The sequence below is a fragment of the Symphodus melops genome (genome assembly GCF_947650265.1).
Source record: "Symphodus melops genome assembly, chromosome: 3".
NCBI classification, from domain to species: domain Eukaryota; kingdom Metazoa; phylum Chordata; class Actinopteri; order Labriformes; family Labridae; genus Symphodus; species Symphodus melops.
Window position 1 is genome coordinate 19442094 of NC_136693.1, and position 23834 is coordinate 19465927.

Genomic DNA, 23834 nt, shown 5'->3' on the forward strand with positions numbered 1-23834 from the left:
TTCACAAATACTTAGAGAGGGGGTTGTGAGGTTTCAGTTCTGTTTTGTTTTTTCTGTGTGAGTTGTCTTTTCTCCCCCTCCCTTCTCTGGTCCTTTTTCCCTCTGCAGGTATGTGAGTGGCAGGGGGTGTGGCTGGCTCCTCCAGGCAGCAGACGAGGCACACCTGTCTCCCATCTAATCAACCCCTCCATATAAACCTGGCTGTCACCCTACTCCTGTGCCAGATAATTCCGTATTACTCGGTAGTGGTCACGTATTGCCTTCCAGCATATTGTTTGATAACCTCTTGTGGTTTTTGTGCTCTCGTTTTTTGGAACAGTTGGACTGATCGTATGTTTTTCCTTTTTTCTAGTTTTTGGTGTGCCTCCTGGATCGTTGAGCCAGCCAGCCTCCGGCCTTCACTGCCTGCTCTTTTGTTTGGAACAGTAAATATCTTTTGGTTAAACCACTTGTGTTCGTCTCTGTCTCTGCATTTTGGGGTCCGCCTAAAAACAAAACCTAACAGGGGTCACTTAATATTTATATAAAACAAACTTGACAGTCATATATTCAACATTGCTGGAATTGTGAAATCAACCCCATGTTGTAAAGTATAATAGATGAGGAGAATGAATTTGGCATGGACACAGTGAACTACATTGCTTTAGGACAGAACGAACTCTGAGGTTATATCATCTATACTCTCAGATGGCTTTTGTGTGTTTAATTGTGCCTACTCTTATTGTAGGTATTTTGATCACTTTTGTAAGGTGTGTCATTTACAAGACTTTTTTTTCTTACATAAAACAGTATAAAAACATAATTTGACATTGTCTCCAAATTTGAAAAGTGAAGAAAAAGTGAGTCTTTAAAACCATAATTATTTCCAATAATCTAGGAAGGTCCACTACCCTGTTTAAAAAGTGAAAAATCATTTTCTATAGATAGAAAGTTACACTACTTCTCAATGGATTTATCGCTGATGTGTTTTTTTTTTTTCCTGTTGTGTATTGTGTCTCAGCACTAGTTTCGTATTTTCTTCAATTCAGCATGATGTTCATTGTGTAAATGATGATCCTATTCTAAGGATCTCAAGAGTAAAGAGTATTCTCTTGGGTAGAACTACCTATATTGACAAGTGGCTTTAATGGCGACCTGAATAAGAAGTCTTATTAAGCATTCAGTTAAAAAAAAAGTTTATTTTTCTGATGAACATTTTGTTCAAAGCCTGTTTCTTTCAAGCAGAAAATAGATTCAAAATGTATCACATGTTGACTTCAGTTGCGAATAAGTGGAAACCTCTGGTGTTGCAAAACTTTAAAAGAACTGCAGATGTTTGAGTGTCCACTTGAGTCAGGCTCCAAAAGACCCAGAAGTCTCATACACACACCCCATCTTAAAATGTCAATTTTGATGGCAGAATACATGTATAGTAGCTTAGTTCAAAAATATGTAGCTGGCTTTGGATAGCCTTGCTGTAACGTTTTATATCCAGGCTTATATCCTCTTGAGTTGAAAGCCAACTTTGGCCCTTTACTACATGTCATCCCCCATTCTCTCTTGTCTTTCTTTAGTTGTATTATTCAATAAATGAATGGGCTTCATCATGCTGCTTACAGTATGCCCACTTTCCCTCAAGTCTGAGCCTTGTCAAACTTATACACTGTCACTTATTTAATCTGGATATGAATGTGATGCATTTATAGGCTGAATAATACAGACTGTTTTTAAAAAAGATCATCTCAGTTACATAGGTTGGAAAATCAACCAGGGGTAAGATTTGTTGCTTGCTGTAATCATGTGCTCTGATGGCCTACGGCTCAGAAAATCCAAAAGAATCTTCTTTGAATGAGTACAAAGTTTGGTCTGAAAGACGCTCTTCAGCTTCCAGTTCTTTCTTATCATGAGTGTTAGAAATCCAACCAACGTTTAAAACAAGTTGGAATCAGGGCTGAGCTTAAATGCAGTTTCATTCAGGTCACGCACAATCTCCAGAGAGTCAGGCCCCCTCCGAGTTACATAATAAGGCCACATAAATCCATACGAGGTTGAAACAGGGTTTCACCAGATCACTGGACCAAACATTATTCCATGTATGTGTCAGGCAGAGGAGAGAAAATCAATATTTCTGTTCGTGTTTAGTCTGGACAGTCTACGTGACATGAGGAGGGTCCATCATATGGAAAGTTCTGCCTCCTTCATAGACCCTCTATGAAGGAGTCTTTCCACAAAGTAAGATTCAAACCTGGATAACAACTGCATCACTGCAATCTTTTCAGGGCATGCTAGAACCAGGATTGTCTGAGAAGTTAATCTTATCCATGATAACACAAGAAGTGATTAGAAAAATAAAAAAATGTAAAATATCCGTCAAAGTCTTGATTTAGTTCTCAGCAGCAGTCCAATGGTGTTGCGAAACATGTGGCTCCACAAGAGAAAAACACAAACTGAGCGTGAGTTCAGGCAGAATGAGAATCCAGCTCAATCCAGAGCAGGACAAAGTAACCTTGAAGTTCTGCCCTAGGCAACACAGCAGTACCTTTTCCACCATGGCTTTGACAGACTCTTCATCTTGTCCGCTGTCTGCCTTTTCTTTTTTCTTCTTTGCTGTTTTCCTCTCGGGTGCTTATGGGAGCTGCAGTTTTGCAAACTGGCCAGTATGGCCGTGTCAAACACTTCTTTCAAATTTTTCTGGGTCAGGGAAGAGCATTCCATGTAGGCCACAGCTCCAATCTCCAACGCACAGTCTTTAGCATCTGCTGGGTCCACAGGGCGTTCCCGGTACTTAGCCAGGTCGATGAGAACCTAGAGAGAGGGCAACACTGGGTTAATTTGTATCTGTGATAATCTTGTTACTGGGAATTCCTAAACATCACTAAAGAAGGATTTAACCAATGACCAATAATAATAATTTATTAATAAAGATTTCAGACATTTTAAAAGCATCTTACAAAGTATTTTGATCATTTTAAGACATAGTTAACATCACACACACTTTGAAGCATAAAAGGTCATAAAAACAAAGATAAATAGAATCAACTCTCCTGGCATAAACTAACTAGCTAATTTATGTATATTGTTATGGATATACCCTTACCCAAAATATTGATGCTATTTCACAACAGGGCCCTAAGTCTCTAATAGACTCCTCTGTCACCTCCTGGTGGAGGAACGACCTAACAAACTCCTTTTGATCTGCAGAGTCCCTTTTTCACCTTTAAGAAAAAAGCTAAAGACCCAAAGGGCATTGATCATATGGAGTTTGTGTATATTATATGCAGTACAGTGTAAATTTACTCCACCTTGACATCTTCTCGAAGGTCACATTGAGTCCCAACAAGGACAAGCGGAGCAAATGGGGCATGTCCTCTGATCTCTGAGACCCACTTCTCAGGAACGTTCTGGAAGGATGCAGGACTGACAACACTGAAACAAAGCAGGAACACGTCTGCACTGGTATAGCACAGAGGACGCAGCTTGTCAAACTCATCCTGAAAAGAAGAACAGTCAGAGAAAAAACATTAAGCAAGTGCAATAATTTAATGTCCAGCACAATAACACTTTTAAGAACACAGATATAATCAATGCAGAACTGTTCGACAAGCTTTGTATCACAAGAACTTTTCAACACAAACGGCTGCTGCAGCTGCAAACAGGAATAAAACGCATCACTTCCTGAGTGCTACATTGGAATCTTTCCGAGGAAGGACTAACCAGACCATTTCCTGGACACAGAATGAGGCCACCTAGACTGACAGTGATATTCGACATGACATATCTTGTTCGTAGTTCATTTTGTTTTTTTAAATTTTAAATAAAGTAAAGGAAAACTATATTATTAAAATGCTGTCTTAAAAAATGACGAGTTTCTGTTACAGAACACCAAAAGTTTGTTAAGTTTGTTTTAAATGTCCAGCTGAAAAAGTTTTAAGATGTTTGTCAAGTTTGAGAGAGGTAGCTTAGACCACAGAACCCTGGTTCAATTCCAACCAGAGACATTGATGGTTGTGTTGTCTGCCTGCTCATCAACAAATTAGAGCAACCATAAAGATGGAAGCCTTTATAGGGATTGTTCCAAATGAAACAACAGCAGGAAATACTGCTGCCTCTGCCTGTGTGTATGTGTGTGTGTGTGTGTGTGTGTTTGGGTATTACTGACCTGTCCAGCTGTGTCACAAAGTTGTAGTTTCACAGGCTGACCGTCCACCGATACTACCGTTGCACACACACCATGAGACAAAATGAAGTTATAGGTCTAGAGCATCAACAATAAAGACACTGAGATATCAATAACCCCACAGAAATGTTTAAAAAGCCCAGGTGTAAGTAGGCCTACATTTTAATATGTTCCTCCAGAACTATAGCAAAAGTGTATAGCTATGATGTTATTTTAAACAGGTCTATAGGAAAGTTTTTTATAAATGTCTTTAACAGCTGTAAGCTGTCTCTGTTTAATACACAGCTGTCCTTTATGATCAGACTTTATGGTCTAAACAACTTAAACTACAGAATCACCTGAGAAGTTGTCAAAGGCGGTGGGGATGTACTCAGTGGGGTACCCGTTGGTGGTGTAGCTGACCACCAGGCTGGTTTTCCCCACAGCTCCGTCTCACATGAGTACACATTTCACCCGCCTCTCCGCTGCTCCGGGTCCGGCCCCTGAGCCTGCTCCTGCCCCGGACCGCCGCGTCCTGCCGGAGCCCCTGTCCCGGCTTCGGACCCTCCTAGGCGGGACAGGCGGAGCAGGGGACACTGGTGCTGGCTTGTAGCCCCCATCGCCCCGCGGATGCATTTGGAACGGGGAGGTGGGTGACATATCCTATAGCTCGGGAAGACCCAGGCATCTGGTTTAGTCCCGGTTTGATCTCATTTTCACACCGTCCATTCCTCCGTTATCTGCTGGGCTGCAAGGGCTCAGCAGCTGCCTGTTCTTCTGTCGCGGCTGACCGCTTCCTTTTCATTTCCATGGTTCAATTACTATAAATGTGAACTTTTGCTCACCCCAGTCAAACCCCAACCTGACTTTGTATCCACTTTTAGCTCCATGGTTGATTTAATAATGAATAAAAGTCCGAATAAAAGAGCGGGGATTCACCGTTTGTTACAATCTGTGTCCGTCCACCAGTCAGACATACAGACTGTCCAAACTCCCCTTTAAGTGACATCACGGTGTGTGTGTGTGTGTGTGTGTGTGTGTGTGTGTGTTTGTTTGTGTGTGCGCGCGCGCGTGCCTGCGTTAGTGCACCATAGGCTGTGTGTGCGCGTGTATGTGGGAGCCTTATAGTAACAATATGTTAAAGCACGTTGTCGTTTTAGATGGTTTTTGTGAACGATGAACAAAACAAGACCTTATCCACACATGGGGTCGCCTGCTTCTTCTTCTTCAAGGTTTATTGGCTGTTTGCAACAACTCCTCTGGCCCTTGAAGCTGCTTTCCTTCCTGCAGTGACAGCATGCTGGAGGAATATTTGAAGAAGAAGGAAGCTAGATGGGCAGAAATAGAAAATGAGAGGTCACAGAAAGATGATCAGGCTTTTTCTTTTGAGTTTGGCTCCTGCAATAAGGCGCCTGTACCAAGAAAGACAATCATGGGTCAAAATAAAGATGCAAGAGTTGTGCTATGAGGAGGAGTTTGGTGCTGTGTATTCATCACAGCAGTTCCCAAATTTAACTTTTCTTCAGTTGTGTAGCGTTATTTAAATATTCATGTTATGTTTTATTTATTATTCCTATTCATCAATCTTTTTTATTGTTGTCATTAATTGTTTCCATATATTATTCTTGTTTATTGAAAATACTTATTGTAAATATTTATAAATTACAATTGTTATTAATTCTGATTTATTGTTATTAACAATTCTGATTTATTGTTCTAATCTATTAAATACTCATTAATTGAAACAACATCCTGTGTGCATTGACTGAAAAACAAGTGGTGAGGTAAGACACGTAGATTTTTATTATTCCTATTTACAAATCACAGTTTAAACTTTGAACCGTTGCTAAACATATTTACAGAAAGGTATGCACATGAGAAAAACAATGAAGGGCATTTGATTTCATATTTGAATATTTAAATTGGCTGAACATTAAATTAATTGATTAAAGGCAAAAACTTGTACCAACCTCAAGGACCTTCTGCAGCTTTATACTGCCCTCTAGTGGCAAGATAATGCTAACTCGTATCAACACTACATGCCCTTATAATTAAGAAACATATCTGTTAACTTCTGATATTTTAACTGTTAATCTAGAAACGGTGATTTTGGTAGTTATGTCTGGTGTTTTGCAAAGCGGGAACAAAATGAGGGTTGTAAAGATGTATATCTACCCTCTATATCTAATATTTACGAAAAATAAATATTAGATATAGAGGGTAAATATACATCTTTGTGACATAATGTGGACTATAAATACCTTTAAAAGTGATGGTGTTGGTTTATTTTACACACATTAGCGATGTTAATTAAATAATCACGTCTTGTTTAGGGAATCCTTCCAATTTCAACTTTTCATATATAAATATAGTCCTCATAAACATTTTATGTCAAGTTATAAAAAAGCAGAGGCCCAAATTGCTTCTGACATCTCATTTCAGGACACTCAACATGTAACATTTGAAGTAGTTCAGGTCTTAAAAGTCCAATAAGTAAAATGGGTTAGGTCGTTTTGGATGCCCCTCAGTTTACCAGATATGAGAGCAGTTATCAGGTCAAACCAACAGGTGTTGCAGCGATGGAAGCGGGCAGTGTAACTGGTTCAGATAGAAGTGATTGTACCCGACTTAAAAACCCTCTGCATGTTTCTAATAAGCTCAACCAACCTGCTCAAACTAGGATCAGTATTGGAGATACTTTTGAAAAATGGAGAGAGGTTAGAACGCAGAAAGGTTTACAGACCCATGCAGAGCTGGCTAAACACTGAAGCTTCAGTGTCACCCCCATGGTGACCTGCCACATAGCAAAATCAGACTGCAGTTGACCTGTTTTACACACTAGGTGTCAAGTGTGAAATGGTAACAGTCTGCAGGAGTTTTTTGATCATTTAAAGCAATTAAATGATCAAAATTAAATTGATTAAATTAGTTCCCAACTTTGATTTTCCCTTTACTTCCATTTTGGTTTACTGCTATTAAACCAGGTATCTTTATCTTCGGATTTCTACTAGAATCATATCACAGTTGAACGTTGTGGCACCATGACAACCCTACCTGCAGAGTGAGGTCAGAGGGGAGGGAAATCATGTCATCACACGGCAGCGTCACAGGATCTGTGAAGAATTCCTGGCAGACAGGACACTTTAAAGATTCCTCCACAGTCCCCATGGTTCTGCTTTCACCTGTCACAGCAGCTCAGGGAGTTCTGAGCCTCTGGACTCCGGCTCATGAATATTTATCGGAGTTTCATATTACATCATTTACATATTAAGCAATACTACAGTTCTGTTGGGCAGTGGGCGCATCAGAGAATAAACCATCTTAGAGGCAAATAAGGTGGTAAACAAACACATCTGGCCATTGACTCTCAGCAGAACACATACAACAAAAGCAGAGTTTCCAAAAGACTGGATTATATAATATATTTTAAAAATCACAAGAAATTCAAAAAAACATATGCTGTATTTCTAAAAAGTCCTTTACAAATGATGGAGACTGATCCAGAATGGGCACCTTCTCTACTTCTGGGCCCCATGCACAGAAAGTACACAGACAAACAATGCAATCTTTGCTATGGAAGCAAACAAGACTTTATTTTATGTTTGGAAAAACAACGTTTTAGCAAACAAAAACATGAACAACTCAATTCTCTCATGAGTGAACTGCCAGGTGGCGTTTCAGATTTCTCTTTAGTGTATATCTTGTACCACAAATTGAACAGCTAAATGGTTTCTCTCCTGAGTGAACTACAGAGTGTTGCCTCAGATTTCCATTTTGTGTAAATCTTTTACCACAAATTGAACAGCTAAATGGTTTCTCTCCTGAGTGAACTACAGAGTGTTGCCTCAGATTTCCATTTTGTGTAAATCTTTTACCACAAATTGAACAGCTAAATGGTTTCTCTCCTGAGTGAACTACAGAGTGTCGCCTCAGATTTCCATTTTGTGTAAATCTTTTACCACAAAGTGAACAGCTAAATGGTTTCTCTCCTGTGTGGGTCCTCATGTGCCTCACAACAGCTGTTTGGGAAGAAAACCTTGTTTTACAAAGTGAACAGCTACATTTTTTGCAACTCAAAAGTTTCACTCCTGTTTGGATTCCTTTTTGTTTTTTTAGTTTCTTTTGTCCGAAGCTTGTAGCACATTCAGAGGAGCTGACTGATATTTTAGCTGTATTACATACCACATTACTCACAGGTACATCTTTGTTTTTCACAGGGTTTAAATCTTCCTGAGTATTCCTGGAGTCCTCCAAAGCACAACTTGTGTCATCTGTCTTTGATTCAGAGTGTGAGGTTTTGTCAAGAGTATCTGGTATGTCTTTGTTTGGCAAAAGTTTTAAACCTTCCTGAGGTTCATCTCTCTCCTCCCAATCACCACTGTCATCAGTATCAGATCCAGAAAAGTGTGAAGTCTTGTCAGGAGTATTCGGCTGTAAATGACTGTCTGGATTAAAGTCTCTGCCTGGTTCTGGTCCTCCACAGTCCTCTCCACCAGCTTCTGTTTTCATATGCTGGATGTCTCTACTCTCTTCAGTTTGGTTTTCATGAAGCTGTGAGGACTGAGGTTTCTCTTCGTTTTCTTCTTCCGTCTTCACAGGGACAAGTTGGAACGTTAACATGCTGATATCAAACTCCTCTGGCCCTTGAAGCTGCTCTCCTTGCTGTCTGCCCCAGAGTTCCTTTTCTTCATCTTTAATTTGTGATGAGTTTGGTGGGTCGCTCTGGTCCAGTCTAGGGCTCAGATCCTGCTCCTCAGGGGAAACCTCGTCTTGACTCAACACCAGCTGCTGCACATCTGTGAAAACAGTGAAATACATAAAGTTATAAAAACCTGAATTTACTACTTAGATGATACCACTGAAAACATCAATATATGACATCATCTTTAAGACACGCCTTTAATTTCAAATTCACCCCACATGAATGTTTCCAGTTGAACTGGGAAATTTCGAGTTTTCAGTCAGAAGTGTGAACTGGAATGCCCCCTGAAGTCATATTTACTAGTCGGAAAGTCGTGGCAACTTGGAGTAGCCTGAGTTAGAATCCAACATGGCTGCTACGTGCGACAACAGCACTTTAAGCTGTAATTACAGTGTTAATTAACCACTTGTTGTTGTTTTTGTGTGATTAAATCAAACACACCAACAGTATCGTGGCTGTTCTCAAGCTAATTCTCTAGCTATTTTTTTTATGTCCATATGGTTTAGATAGATTTTAAAAGCTTGTAACATTTTAAAATAAAGGCACCAACATCTGGCTGAAACTTGAACCTTGAACAAAAACAAGACAGGACCCAAAACGGAACCTTGAGGCACTCCACACAGCAGGTCCGCAGACTCCGACCTTATTTGGTTAGCTTCTACACTGAAGCTACGTCCAGCTAGATAAGAGGAGAACCATTTTAGAACTGATCCCGACAGTCCAACTTGATCCCTCAGTCTTCTCAGCAGAATCTGATGGTCTACAGTGTCGAAGGCTGCGGACAGGTCCAAGAGAACCAGAACAGCGGACTTTCCAGAGTCAGCAGCCATCATAATGTCGCTAGACACTTTCAGTAAGGCAGTTTCTGTGGAGTGTTGGTTACAGAAACCGGACTGAAGCGGCTCATGGATGTTGCTTTGATCCAGGAAAAGGGTCAACTGTTTACAGACCACCTTCTCAAGGATCTTTGACATGAAAGGGAGCTTAGAAATAGGCCTAAAACTATTAAGATCTGTTTGGTCTAGGCCTGCTTTTTTTTTTGTAATGTCTCCACTATGGCATCTTTGAATGCAGTAGGAAACACACCGGTAGACAAAGACAGGTTAACCATTTTGGTCACACACGGGCCAATTTCCCCAAACACTTTTTTAAAGAGCCTACAAGGAAGGACGTCAGATGAGCAAGAGGAGGGCTTCATCTTAGACACCACTGCTGAAATATCAGCAACCGTCACCGTCCTAAAAGAGAGACAGGCTCAGAAACAGCAGGGGTAACACAAAGAGGGGTCGGGATGTTATCCTTAATCATCTTTATCTTGTTTGTGAAGAATCTCAAAAAGGCATTGCTGTCAGCTTCACAAAACACGGGGGTAACTGGGGCAGCAGGACATACAAGTGAGTTTATCGTTTCAAATAACACTTTGGGGTTTTTCTTATTTAGTGCTACCAGTTGGTGGATATACTCAGATCTGGCATTTTCGAACATCACATTGCATGAGGACACAAGGTCCCTGAGGTAGAGCCTGTGCACCTCAAGGTTAGTGGATTTCCACAGGCGTTCAGTCTAAAATGTATCCTTTTTTTTTTAATTTAAACTTCTGTTGAATTAATCACAGATTGAAGTCACATATTCAATAATTGTATCAATTTTGGAAGTTTAAAACATACATTTTCTTGCTTTTATTTTTTATTTTTAAGCCTCCACACACTAAACACTATCCTCCAGAAACAGACGTCGTATGTCAACGTCAACGTCTGTGACGCAGCCGTTTGTTTATGTATAAACAAGGTTCAACAGAGAGTATATCTGAGCGATAAACCCATCATTAGTTTAAAAATGTTCACATTTGACTGGAAATGAATCAGCATTAAAAACCCAATACAAACCTAATCTGTGTAGGCAGACTCTAGGGTTGAAAGCATCCAACAGGTGGCGTTGTTGCTTCATTTCCCGTTTTAATCGACAGATTTCCTCCTCATAGTCTGCATTTGTTCCGTCAAACTGCTCCAAAATCTCTTCAGCAGCTGCAGACAGTCTCTGCTCGATGACAGATCTCCGCAACTGAACTTCAGACATTTTAGAAAAATAGCAACAACTTCTCTTCCCAAAACTCCGTTTACATTTCAAACTTAAATTGCTGAGCCGTTACCTTGGTTACCTTACCACGAGCAAGCGACGTTCACTCCATGGCGTTAGCCTGATTGTGATTGGTCCGCAGTTTATGCAGACGGAGTCTATTGAACTGACATTACATTTTATGTGAGAAGTTTTTCTTCTACTTGAATGAACACGACTGCAAATAAATGTTTAAGTTAATGGTCTTTTAATCAGCATACCTTATGCTTTTGCGTTCTCACTGTTGTCTGTCTGACTGTTTCTTGCCTCTATGGTAAATGTTACTCAATTATGTGGAGCCAAAATGGAGAATCAAAATGTTCATCAACTTTTACTTAGTTAATCAGTAGGCTTTTCTTAGTTTGCACTTTTAACTCTTGTTGTTGTATCTGGCAATGTACCGTAGCATTTTATTGTTGAAACCGACAAGTGAGATCACTTGTGTGTGAGATATGTTGACACGAATTAGGCTACATGTCAATATATCATATAACACTGTGTAATATGTTATAGATTTTGACATTACATCGTTTTTTTAAATTAAAAACCTATAATGTCAATGAAATGAAAACCAGAGAAAATGAAAAGCTGTCCAGCTATGGAGAAGAAAATAACATATTCCACTCAGCGTAATAAAATATCTTAAACAAATGTAAATCAACGTGCTGAAAAGAACTACTGTAAAACCATAATTGTACAGTTGCTCCATCTAGGGGCCATAGTGGAGAAACGCATGCTATTGAGTAATAAGACCTCATCAAATATTATTTTTAATTGAAAACCAGGCACGCAGAGTTTCATGTAAGACAGGAAATAAAATGATACCAAATACATACAGACACACATGAAACAGATAAGTAGCCCTTTCTCTAAATATTTATAATTTCAGAGCACAGAGGAAAGCGGAACAAAACATCAGCTGGTCAGTGTTTCCTCACGGACGCTGAACATCACTCGTTTCACATGTTTTGTGTTTTTGTAGACTCTAAATAATAACAGCTCTTTTGGTGGCTTTTTGACAGCTAAGCCCGCTAACATGTCGAGTGCAGACAGCAGGTCCACAGCGGAAGTAGTGCTGGGTTTTCTGGAGGATGCGGAGCCGTGGCGGCTGCTGTCCCCGCAGTTCCCCAGCAAAGTCGGTGGGAAACCGGCGTGGCTCAGTCTCCGTGGGCTGCCCTCACTGCCTGCGCTCGAGTGTGAGATCTGCCGTCTGCCCATGGCCTTTCTACTGCAGGTCAGTGTCCCTGAGAGGGGAGAGGAAAGGTGTTCCTCAAGACACTGGACCCACTCGGGACCTTCCACCCCTAAATTGCTTTAAAAGTACCCAGAAGTTACTCGACAAGAGTTTGTTTACTTCATAACATATATTTGGGGATTTAGGATACTTTATAAATTATTTCAGAAGAAAGAAGTTTTCTGCAACATATGACAATTAATATTCCCAAAGCATCTTACTTTAAAGTGTCCAGACAGACTAAGATTAACTTCTTTCTTAGTTTTATCTGTTGTCTTTTCTTTTTTTGCACTACTGTATGTTGGAATTGTGATGTCAGTTCACTTCATGCTGCTCTTAAACAGGCTGTAAGATATGCTCAGATCTAACTAAACTGTCCTAACTCTCTGCCATGGGTCATGCAGGTGTATGCACCCATCTCTGGCGATGACAGATGTTTTCACAGGACGCTCTTTCTGTTCTGCTGCAAGACTCGGGAGTGCTACACATACAACGACAGTCGCTGTATGAAAGGTACCTGCAGATATTACCAGTCAAAAGTGTGGACAACAACAGTAACAGTATTATTAATAATACAGTATGACATATTATAAATTAGACACCGTATGATGTATCTAGGGCACACCTACAAATGGAAGGGGTTTTCTTTATTTTTCACTTTTATATATAATTTTTTTAACATAACTCTCCTGATTTATTTATAGCTGTGTTTATACATTTCTATGGTCTGACTGTAACGTATGGCAATAACATAGTCCAGCTTGTTTTTTCTTTGTGCGTGTTTTACAAAACTTTAAATTGAGGGAAACATCTACGTGTGATTGCGTTCAGTCATTTTTCTGACAAGTTTGTTTTCTCGTCAGTTTTCAGAAGTCAGCTCAGCAGGAGGAATGAATTCTACCCCTACAACCCTCCGTCAGGTGAGTTTATATACCCCGTCTCAGAGTAGTTATTCATCACTTTATATGATAAACAGTTATACATACATAAAGTGTAGTTGACTTAATCTTTTTTCTATTATACTTTATTAATCCCTGAGGGGAGATTATGGTTAAGGGTGTCATTACTTTTACTTTTAATTGAAATATTAACACTAGTAGGAAGATTGTAGGAAATACTTAATTAACTTGTGAAATGTTTCAGTGAATATATCTTTGTTTTTTTCATATGTATTTTAGACAAAGTTTAGCTTAAGTGTTATTTTATTCTGTTTTTGAACGGCATGATACAAATAATACAAACACTGTTTTTTATACGTCATGTCTTGGCAGTGATTTAGGCAGAAATGGGAAAACAGGGGGTGCAAAAGAAAATACAGGGGGTGCAAATTTTTTTCTGTGTCACTCACGGCGGCGCGGCGGTTATGTGCTCCTAACACACTAGTTTTGAAGAAAACTGAATAAGTCTCTAAATGGTGCATTCTGTTCAATAAGATGCATTGTTACACATTTTAGTTTTCCCAAGCTTGATAATGTTGATTTACTGTACAGCCCCGGCCCTGACACACCCCTTCATCATTTGACTGCAACTCACTTGGTTCATGTTGTCTAAGCCCTTTGTTAGCCCACTGCTTCTCTCTACACTTTCTTTAAAAAACAAACAAACACATAAATTCATAATATTACATGTGTCATCCAGTAATAATAGATCCCTAGACCTTGATAAGTCAATCATCTGGAGCTAAACCCTGCAGTCCGTTGATTGGTTGAAAGAGTCGTCACTTCCTGTGTTACGTTGGTAAACAAAACTCTGCCGTGTTTAAAGCATTGACTGTAACACAGCTGATTGTTTACGTGTGTATTTGTCCTCGCCGCTCACAGCCTTCTCTGAAACAAAGCTGGATTGAGTTCTTGTAATAAAGAGTCACATGACAGTGACAGAGGAGATGACCTGCTGGATGTCTCCAGCGTTGGTTTGGTTTGTGGAGCGTTTTTCTCCTTTGTTGAATTTATTAGTTAGCTGTTAGCTGTTAGCAGTTAGCTGCTATCATATGACGCTATTTACATAGCGGCTATAGTCATCCGGCTGACACGCCGTCTACCAAATAGGACACGGGTGGCTGTAGAAACGTTAACGGGATCGGGTTTAAGTTTTTCACTACCGGTATTCGGCAAACATATTCTTAGCCAGAATTAGAATGTAGCCTAATCAGATATTTAGCGCTCCGTATAGAAACCCGTGTAGTAAGCACGTCTATTAAATGTAGATATTTGCACGGCCTAGGTCAAGCCGTGCAATCATTTCAAGGCCGTGTTTTTTTAAAATAGGCCGTGCAAAAAGCGGTTTCGCGGTAGGCTACCTAAATCTATGGTAGACAGTACATTCACAAAGTTGAGAAAAACACAAGATGCTTCTAATCTTTAACTTCGATGTATACACTTTAGACTTTTAGACTTTTATTTTTGTTGTCCCAGAGGGGAAATTCTTTTTCACCAACATAGTACAGTTTTAAAGGCTGCGCGCCGACAGAGGGTGAACACAGGAACATACATGTGGGACAACAGGACATACAGTACATATGGTTATGGGGGGATCGGGAATTGGGACTGAGGTGGATTTTTATTGAGGGCTGAAATGACTGCAGGCACCAGGCTTCTGCCGTATTGCGCCCTCCTGCACAACAGGGACCTGTTGTAGAACTTTGAGGAATGACAGGCCCATGTCGTGTAACAGTTGACAGGGGAGTTAATTGCGTTGAATTTATGACTCAAGACAGAAGGGGCATTCAATAATTACAGGTGATTTTAGCATGCTGACTAATGGAATTAAAAAGTGCAAAATAAGATGGCATGCTTAACCACAAAGTGCTGTACGAGTGAAGAAAGTGCTTTTTACAGCTATTCTGCTGGGTACAGAGGAGTTTTAAGCCCTCCCCTGGGGGTCACTGATGAAGCCGCTCTTTGATATCCAAACTTAATATTATTCTCTAAATGCACCAGAATAGGATAAGTGAAATTATAGGGTCCTGCTGAGCTACATTTTCCCTGCTGGCAGGGAAATTACCCACTTTGCAAGGAAATACTTTGTGTGTGAGTATGTGTGTAGTAAGTGTAGATGGGTGTATGTGTACATGTTGTCCAATGTGTGTCTGCTTCTAATAGCAAAATCTTGAAGCAAAAGGACATACATTTCATTGTGAATTCTAACCACTACTACTGTATATACATATACACATAACTGATAATAATAATCCAGTTTTTTCTTCTAAATAACTCTAAAAACGTTCTTTTTTTAAATAAGTTTTTTTTTTCTAATCAGTCACTCCCTGCTCTCTTTGAATCCATGATTCAATTAATCCAGAATCATTTTGAATTGAAAATTGATTCTGAATCAAACCATTACCACAGTAATCAAAAGGAACCGTGAGACACCCACAGATTCCCAGCTCTAATACAAATACTTTTGAAATTACATTCAGTAAACATTTGCTTCTTTTTTTTAAGATTAATTTCATGACCACCATACCCACCATATTGCTGTTGGGGGATGTGAACATCCTTTACAGGTGAATAAGGCCCTGGCCCAACCTCAGTAGATGCCCCCAACTTGAAAAAGTACTGTGTATCACTGGACAAACCCTGGACCTCCATGCTGGTGATTTTCCCTGAGAAAAAAATGCCAGACAGGAAAACAATGTCATGGCCTTTTAAAAATGAAATGTCAAAGTATGAAGTTCTTCTTCAACAAAGAAGGAGAAAGTTAGAAGTGATGTTTTTAGTGAAGAAGAGCCATGATAGCTGACTAAGACTCACCATCCTGAAAGAGGTTTTCCCACATGTGCTCTGGTTGGCTGAGATTGCCACTGTAAAGGATTTTATAGCTGACAATGATACCATTAGGTTCCAGTGGAGGGCGCCAGCTAACCAGCACAGAGGATGAGTCCAGCGCACTCAGTTGAAGCTCCTCTGGAGGTGTTGAGGGCCCTGAAGTAAAGCGGACGACAGGGTCAGTAATTAGAGCCCAGCAATGAGGCGTCACATCTGCAGCGTGTATATTGCCTTGGTGGGGGATTTGACATGTTGTGTGACAACCATCTGCGCCCTCATGTCTGGGCCACCTGGGTACAGCAGAGAGAGGACAAGCAGGGTGGAATAGGCCAGGGCTTGAGTGATAATACCTGGAAGTGGAGCGTGTGAAGGGGTGACTGGTTGTAATAATGTCATTAAAAGCAGACCACTCTGCTCTCAGCACCCTGACTTGGCTGTGTGACAGAGCTGCTGGCCAACACAGGAGCTGCTACTACACCTGGGTGTTTCATTACAGCCAGTTATCAGCCATCGATGCCAACCACTTATTCCCATGTCCGCTGGCAAACAGCCAGCCAACTAAATGATTCACATGAGAGAGCACATATTCAGCTGCATGCACTCAAGCACAACCTTGCATGTAAATATCAAAGCATCTGCAGCCACAACTTGGAATTAGCCAATTGAAACTGATCAGACAAACATTCAGGAAGATGGACTTTGCGCAAGAACTAGAAGAAACTTTGGGCCTGATTTACTAAGATCTCAATTAAAGTGTACTAAATTGCATGTTCACTGCAAAAGTTTGCACGTTTAGTTCGTGGGCGTTTTGCGGGTCATTTCCTAAGAATATTTGCGTGAAAAACGTCAGATGCAAACCCTGTGGAGGCGGTAGTATTTCAGATAGGCTTTTGCGTGTTGTACTGGTTTACGTCACGGAGAGTTTGGATGGAAAGCAGGACGACTGCAAGCGCAACATAGGTACTAGTTAGAGGCAAATGAACGTCCAGTATTTTCAAGTAATACATCTGAATATAACAAAAGGAAAACGTGGCTTATAAGAAAACCTTGGTATTAAACACGGCCTCTCTTTTCTTCCCTCCCTCTTTTGAATGAATTGTCATACATTGCGCAGGAGGTGCGAGTCCTCTGTGGCACTGTTGCTCAGTGCGTGTGCCACTCGTGCCATTGTTGCGGACCAGAAGCTGGTCAGCGCTGTGTCTGATATACAGGACATACAGTAAATGCCATGGCAACAGGTACTGAAGTTGGGGGTACAAGCAGTGGTGAACCCCCCATTCAAGCGTCCCACAGCACAGCAGCAGGGGAGGGGGCTGTAGAGTGAAGAGACGAGCGCACTCCGGAGCGCACCAGAGACATCCAACCCGAGAAAATGAAATATATAATCTAGTAAATTGGATCTTAAGTGAGACTGGCTATCGTGACAAGAGCGCAGTAGAGACTCACGGTCAGGTAGAGTAGACTCTTCCACTGTGCCGCTGAAGGGTCCCACCACGCCCACCCCATTGGACTGCACTGCCAACTCATAGCGGGTGAAGGGCTTCAATGCCCCGAGCAGTATCTCCTGAGCAGAGCTGCAAAACAAAAAAAATGTTTTTAGTGTGTGTGTTGAGTGTTCTGCACTTCATTACCTGCTCGAAACAAAAAAAAAACATGTACTGAACAAATCCTAACTATCTACAATAAATGTTCTCTCACATCATTAACTCGTAATACCTGCCTCCAGGGTGACAATCCTTTAATGTTATGTTTGTAAATATTTATGCAGCTCTTTTGCCTTAAGACTTAATGCTCTACATAAAAATATAACTCTTGTATATGTTACATGAAAATACTAACAGGACGCGTAAAGAACATAACTAAAATAAAGCAGACAATATGTTTGAACTGTTAGTTAGTGGACTCATTTTGAGTGTTTTGGGTAAAAGCAACAATAAGACGGATTTCAGATAAGTGCGCTTGTGGTTGCACACATGCCAATGGTTTCTGACTTTATCTGCATTATTCTAAGTCAAACAGTGCTGTTGCCTCTCTCTTATGGGCACCGTGCACAGAGGACAAAGATGTTTTGAAAAGCCGAAGAACCACGCCAACTGACAAAGTGGAATAATATTAAGACCAGCAAGGAAAGAGAAAACTTTTTGACTTCAGATTATTTATTCATTTATTTGTATTCAAGCCTGAGACATACTGTACTGCAACTTGGCTGAGAAAACATGAGAAAACAATGACAAAGAAAACAATACAGCCTAATGTTACGTTGCAATCTGTAAGGTATGTGTAGGCTTATATACTATTTAACTTCCTTACAAACTGTTGTTTCACAAAACTTTCGCCAAAATACAGTATAAATATACACTGTAGCTGCGGCCCGATGCCAAAGCTACATAGTGCTAATAGCAGCAGGGACATGACAGAGACACTATTCTCCCAGTTAAAAGTCATCGTACCATTCCTTTTTTACAGTGGAAATAATACACATTTCTTCTAAAATGTTTAAATGATGGTTCAAAACAGAGCTCCTCTAATCTTAATGTTAAATAGATGTTTCACAAAGGGACTACTTAAGGTTTATAAAAAGCTCCCTTTTGTTTCATTCAACAGTTTTCTTTTTAGAAATCTCAAGGTAAATGTCAAAAAGTCAAAAAGAAAGCCAGGTAAGGTTCTTGATGAAGTTGTTAATGAAGTTGAGAAATTCTATTAGCCTACTTGAAAAATAAAATGACTTTCTAAGAGAAGAAATAAGATACAAAAAATGCTAAGGCATTGAATTTTTACCTTACTCTGCACGGTCCTCTTTCCATAAATTAACCGGCATGATTTCATTATTTCACATTCATACAATAAAATACTATACAAACAGTGACTGATGAAAAATGTAATGTACAACATCGCAGACACGACTTAGCTTCCTTTCCTTGTATCTGACCTGGTGTGATAGGAGACCAGCGAGGCGTTGGTGGTCCCTGCAGGGCTGCAGCGCACTGTGTAGTTGATGATGCGTACATTGCTGAACCGTGGCTTCTCCCAGCACAGCCAGATGGAAGTGGAGCTGTTGGCCGTGGCTCTGATGCTGCTTGGGGGCAGCGGAGGGGGGCGCATGGGCAGCACTGTTGCTTTAACACAAACACACACACGCAGACATATAAGACATGGATCTTAGCCAATGTAAATACAATTTGTCATTGTTTATAGGTCAAGACAGTGATGAGGGTCCTGGTAAATGTCACTTATTCATTCAGTTTTTTTATGAATAGATGCACACATGAAGGAGATGAGTCTTACGTCCTGGGGCCTTGTCTGTCCTTCCCTTCCACACAGCAGCTGCTCCTTCTATTTGTTTGTTGAAAGCCCAAACCTTCACCTCATACTGCCGGTCAGGGACTGACACACCACCAAGAGACAGAAAGACAAAGCAGATATAAAAACGCTAACTGTTTTATGATTAAGTTATACGTACTGTGTATGTAGCACATGTTGCAAGTAAACTGGGGAAATTTGAAAAGTCTTGATGTTTACCGTGTATCTGGAGATTACATATGGCAACTGCACTACCACCTTCATGGAAATACTTACATTTGTGGCCCCTTTTAATGTATTTCTTAGGTTTTATGATCACTTTTTAAGAGAGGGGTCTGATAATTTTCTGCTTTTTTTGATTTTTCCAAGAAATGCATGTCAAATTTGCTCTTGCAAGGTCTCTGATTGAACACAAGTTCCCTTGGTCAGCCTTGAAATGGCTGTCCGCCAAGCGCGACTTTTTTAAGCGAAGTGGTGTATAAAATATTATTTGTCAGACAGTTGGAGTAATTAAAAGTTCTGGACTCAACACCCTGGAATCTGCTAAGCAAACAGGCCCGTTTCAACAAACGTACCCAGCCCAGTGAGGAGATGATACCGGGCTTTCTTCCGGAGCCTGATGGTGTGGGTCTGTTTCATTCTTTCTCCATTGGTTGCATCTTCAGCCTCCATCTCTCGACATGACAGCTTATACCCAGACACTAATGTGTGATTGGGAGGGTGCCATGTCACATTGAGTGTGTTCACTCTGGCTCTGACTTTCAGCTCAGTAGGGGCAAAGATCACTGAAAGGGATTTAAAAAGGGGAAACATAACAGAATTCGCCATGATAACATCATATAGAGTACAAGCGTAGTTACATATCAGCGGTAGGGACAGCACAGCAGTTCAACGTGCAGACTACAAAGTCAGTAGTAAAAAAAAAAAGGGGGGGGCCATGAATTTGAAACATCTGAAACATTAGTAAGATGGCTTTACTGTAATGATTGTGAGAAACAGAGCAACAGTTTAGAAGCAAATAAAATGTCTTCTGTGAAGGTTAGAAAAAAGGGTTAGTAACGGTATCTTAAATTCCCTGTACCGACTAAACCTGTTGAGGTTACAAGTAATTCAAAGATGGTGCTACAAGACAAATGACAACCCTAGGGGGGAAAAAAAACCAAACAAACTGACAACAATAATAAACTAAACTAGAGCCAGCTGTGTTGTGGTCCTTACCCAAGCTGTGGTTGCTGTGGTTGTAAAGGGCTAATGTTTGGTGCTGGGCCCACTCAGAGGGAACCCCGAAGCCAACAACTGTTCCAGCTGCGATCCTCAGTTTGTAGGCCTGGTTGGGCTGAAGCTCTCTGAGTGTGAACTGAGTCGCATTACCCCCCACTTCAACTGAGAACACAGAGTCCACTGTGGGAACACATAATACAAAGCCTCACAAATGTATACACTACACTCCATAAGAAATGTTGAGTGACACAGTGAAAATATTCTACTGGGAAATACATGAATGCCTACTATTGACTCAGGAGCTGATAATTTGTCTCATTTTGCAGAAAGACCTTTTCACAATTCCTCCAAACATTTATTCAGAAGAGATATTTTGGGTATGTAGGTCAAGCAAATTAAAATAAACAACATTTGAGGAAATTCCAATGTGGCTATTGACTAGGCGGCTTAATAACCCTAAATGTCTTCTTCTTTAACCAGTCTTTTGTGGGATTCTTGGATGCTCTGGAACAAGGTTGAAAGACACATTTATGTTTCATTGTCAGGTTAAGGGAATGATGGTCTCACTGTCTCCTCAAGCATTCACAGAGTTTAGGTTTAAATTGATTGCAAGTTGGACTGAACCCAGTGGCGGTTCTAGACTCCATTAGGACACCAAACAAAAATCCATTGGGGGCCCCTCAAACCAGCGTACGTCACCATCATGTCTGCAAGAGTCGAGATGCCTATTCCTCTTTTTGCCTCGGTTTTCACTCCCATTCAGATAATTCCTCGTTCAATATAGCATGTGACACTTAACAGAGCAAGGAAAGCGAGTGCGGTTTCCGACTGTCATTGCTGAATTTGCACATTTTGAGCCTCAACATGTTGGCCTCATTGCTGTGAAGTATGTCGGCCATTACAGGGCCTCCTGTTGGCCTGGGGCCCCAAGCGGTTGTCTACCTTACATGTTGATAACTAGCGCCTCTGCCTGAACATGATACACAAAGCAAGCTGGAACCGTTACACTTCCCCTTTCTTGTTTTATCGTTGATATGAGGCCCTTCTCAAATGCTAAGGTTTTCTTGCTACTAAAACATTTGTCTGTAACCTTTGCCACTTGTAGACAAACATATTTTTGGAGACCTTCCAACCCCAACCTGACTCCTGTACACCTTCCAACCTATTACCAAAGACCGAGAGCTTATCTGCTATAGTGAGGGTGATATCACACACATACATAACAAAGAATAAACAAGACACTTGAAATCAGATGGTCCCTATAGGGTTCTTTCTGATGACACATCCTTCTTTTTCACGTTTTAATTTATTTCCGTGGAACTAATTAGCATTTTTATTATTTCTTCAAATCGAATAAAGGACTTTGACTTGTCAGCAATTGTACAGTTTGCTTCAGTATATGATTTAAAGACACAGTAAGAATCAAAATAGAGTGTCTACATTTGCTGTTATATTTCAATGTGCATACTTTGGATTTTTTATGTTTCTAAGAATGCAGTTTGACTCTTATTTGGTAGTTTGGAATATTTTTTTAAGACGATGACATTATTAAATTTAGGTTTATTCTCTTTTGAATTGATGATTCAACAGGTGATACTGAATATTACACAGATAATTATTCCAGTGTTCATGACTGTGTTGGTCCTGCGTTCATTCAGGTATTTTGCTGTCTTTTAGAAAGCAGAGAACATAGCACAGTTTTGGTGAAGACTGAACTTGTTCTCTTTTCTGGAAAGGTAAATATTCAGAAGATATTATTCTTCTCTAAAAGTTGATCAAATAATCTTAAGTAGCATACGCGTGTATATAAGCCTCTGCCTCTAAACTTTTATGCGATGATTGACAATTTCTACAAACAGAACAGAAACATTACAGCTGGTATTTCTCTATAAGTAATGTCCTTTTTATTTTATCAACTTATTTGAAACCAAAATAGGCAAATTGAATATACTCTGTCTTACTAAAAAGGTGTTTTTACTGGCAGGTAAGGCCAGCTTTTGACCAGTTAAGGTTACTCACCCTGATCCAGAGCGCTGTACTCAATGCGGTAGCGAGTGACAGCTCCTCGACTATGCTGCGAGGACAATGGGTGCCACATGAGTCTGATGTCTGTGGGGGAGGTGCTGGCTATAGACAGCTGAGGAGGTGCATTCGGCACTGCATGAGGAAATAAAAGACACGCTGAACTGTTACATGATTCACGTACAAAGCCTGTCTTTTAGAGCTGCACAGGAAACCAGCTGACACAGTTTATAAACAGCATGAGTTTATAAACAGCAGTTAAACAAAGAAAACTCATCTATGCTGAGAAAAAGTGTGCACAAAGTCAGTGTTTTCTCAAAAAATTGCAGTGTTTTTTTCTTTTCTTTTAAAATTAATGAGCTCCTAAAAATTCATTAGAAGTTACAAGGTTGGCAGACCAATAAAGTTTGCTAATTAAGTCAATGACCAATCCAAGGCTATTTAGTTGTACGGTCTTTTTATTTTTTTACCTGTGTGATTTTGAATACTAACCGTCCTCCAGCATCTCCACAGTGACAGGTAGGGATGGGCCACTGGCTCCTTTGGGAGAGTAAGCCACCACAAAGAATGTGTAGGCAGTGTGTGGGAGAAGCTCTTTGACATGATACTCTGTGGTGTCGTTGTTCATTGCAAACTGGTACTCCACATTATTAGAGCCTAAAAGGCAGAAACATATTTAAAATCAACACACGCACCTCTTGGTTGTTGCTTGCTTCTGTTTCTTTCTGAAATCCTCATCAGTCGCGTACCTCTTGGTTATTGCCTGCTTCTGTTTTTCTCTGAAAATGTCATCTGATGCATATTTGTTGGTGAGGTATTTCTTCATGGTTATTTTTTTGTTCAGCCTGAAAGTTTCATCGCTTCTGTATCGCTCTCTCTGAGATGGTTTTTTCCCCCCCTCTGTATCTTTTCTTAGTTTCCTCATTATCTTTCTACGCTTGTGTTCACTGACTTTCTTAGATTTAACAACCTGTGTAGCCTTTGACATCACTACTGTGGATGGTGCAGTGAGTGGCTCCAGAGAAGCCACATGTTGCTGTTTGTCATCCATGACAACATTGGTTGGGATTCCAACATCTGTGTCAAGTGGTATCTGAGTTGGCATTTGTAGTGAAACAGCCTCTTTCTGTACAAATTTAAGTGGTGTGAAGTCAAACAGCATCCTGTTAATAGACTGAAAAGGATGGAGCTGAGCATTGAGTTCTTCGATTTTCTTTATCAGATCATCCAACTGTGTGAATGTCATCATCACTGCCTTCCCATCTGGCACTGGTAAGCCATCAGCATTTCTGCTATGGGAGTCAAAGAGTCCATATCTACCAGACTGGTCTCTAAACA

General features: G+C 40.4%; 3 protein-coding genes and 1 pseudogene across 5 annotated transcripts; 1 reads left to right on the plus strand and 3 right to left on the minus strand.

Annotated features, from left to right (window-relative positions):
• Nucleotides 1–504: 504 nt before the first annotated feature.
• LOC306821245 (rho-related GTP-binding protein RhoU-like) lies at nucleotides 505–5143 on the minus strand (annotated as a pseudogene). The gene is made up of 4 exons (XR_013781768.1): nucleotides 4495–5143; nucleotides 4139–4191; nucleotides 3282–3470; nucleotides 505–2784 (listed from the first exon to the last, which is right to left on the minus strand). The product of XR_013781768.1 is annotated as a rho-related GTP-binding protein RhoU-like (transcript).
• A 2552-nt stretch (nucleotides 5144–7695) lies between these two features.
• On the minus strand, nucleotides 7696–10992 carry LOC306821243 (uncharacterized protein). The gene is made up of 2 exons (XM_079339551.1): nucleotides 10724–10992; nucleotides 7696–8931 (listed from the first exon to the last, which is right to left on the minus strand). Exons 1-2 carry the CDS (start codon nucleotides 10911–10913, stop codon nucleotides 7787–7789), a joined length of 1335 nt encoding a protein of 444 aa, XP_079195677.1. The 5' UTR covers nucleotides 10914–10992; the 3' UTR covers nucleotides 7696–7786.
• Nucleotides 10993–11701: 709 nt separating this feature from the next.
• LOC306821247 (programmed cell death protein 2-like) lies at nucleotides 11702–13150 on the plus strand. Of its 2 annotated transcripts, XM_079339556.1 has the most exons (4): nucleotides 11702–11874; nucleotides 11975–12186; nucleotides 12591–12699; nucleotides 13050–13150. In XM_079339556.1, exons 2-4 carry the CDS (start codon nucleotides 11989–11991, stop codon nucleotides 13133–13135), a joined length of 393 nt encoding a protein of 130 aa, XP_079195682.1. In that variant the 5' UTR covers nucleotides 11702–11874; nucleotides 11975–11988; the 3' UTR covers nucleotides 13136–13150. The 2 variants fall into 2 exon arrangements, with proteins under 2 accessions (XP_079195682.1, XP_079195681.1); XM_079339555.1 differs by lacking the exon at nucleotides 11702–11874 and having other exon boundaries at nucleotides 11887–12186.
• Nucleotides 13151–14569: 1419 nt separating this feature from the next.
• Nucleotides 14570–23128, minus strand: LOC306821242 (immunoglobulin superfamily DCC subclass member 4-like). The gene is made up of 9 exons (XM_079339550.1): nucleotides 22989–23128; nucleotides 22494–22631; nucleotides 20472–20654; nucleotides 19829–20038; nucleotides 19239–19337; nucleotides 18883–19069; nucleotides 17400–17527; nucleotides 15939–16109; nucleotides 14570–15790 (listed from the first exon to the last, which is right to left on the minus strand). The coding sequence occupies exons 1-9, from the start codon at nucleotides 23122–23124 to the stop codon at nucleotides 15537–15539; spliced, it is 1506 nt and encodes a 501-aa protein (XP_079195676.1). The 5' UTR covers nucleotides 23125–23128; the 3' UTR covers nucleotides 14570–15536.
• Between the last annotated feature and the right edge of the window lie 706 nt (nucleotides 23129–23834).